General features: G+C 73.4%; 1 protein-coding gene across 1 annotated transcript in view; it reads left to right on the top strand.

The window, feature by feature from the left end:
• Positions 1 to 357: 357 nt before the first annotated feature.
• The window catches only part of BHLHE23 (basic helix-loop-helix family member e23), a 735-nt gene continuing 584 nt past the window's right edge, over positions 358 to 508 (top strand). The window contains exon 1 of the mRNA XM_023511994.1: positions 358 to 502. Coding sequence (XP_023367762.1) covers positions 358 to 502 — 145 coding nt within the window. The remainder of the gene's footprint in view (positions 503 to 508) is intronic.

The raw sequence follows: 508 nt of genomic DNA, 5'->3' as shown, positions 1-508 counted from the left end.
CGTGGAGCCCGGCTCCGGGAAGAGGCGGTCTCCAGGTCCCCTCTGATTGGACAGCTGCGAAGTCCCAACGGGAGCCTCGAAGCCGGAGCCAGAGCCCGCCCCCGGGCCGGCCTCGCGCGCTGCCGCTGTGAGGAAGAGGAGGAGGGAGAGGGAGAAGAGGAAGAGAACGAAGACGAGGAGAGGGTAGAGGCGGAGGAGGGAGAGGAGGCGGGGTGGAGGCGGCCCGAGGGGCTGCGCGCCGAGGCTCCGCAATCCGCAGACAGCAGTACGGACGTGCAGACCCGGGAGCTGCATCGTGGCAGCGGCGGTGGCCCGCTCGGGCGGGCCTGGGGGGCGGCGTGGCGCGGGCCAGACCGCATGAGCGCCCGCCCGCCCGGTCAGCCCTCGAGCCCAGGAGGCAGCGACATGGCGGAGCTCAAGTCGCTGTCGGGGGACGCATACCTGACGTTGGGTCACGGCTACGCGGCGGCCACTGCGGGCCTTGCCTACGGGGCGGCGCGGGGACCCG

Source organism: Otolemur garnettii, unplaced genomic scaffold, assembly GCF_000181295.1.
Source record: "Otolemur garnettii isolate 467f Iridium unplaced genomic scaffold, OtoGar3 scaffold00023, whole genome shotgun sequence".
Lineage (NCBI taxonomy): Eukaryota > Metazoa > Chordata > Mammalia > Primates > Galagidae > Otolemur > Otolemur garnettii.
This window is presented reverse-complemented; position numbering and strand designations above follow the sequence as displayed.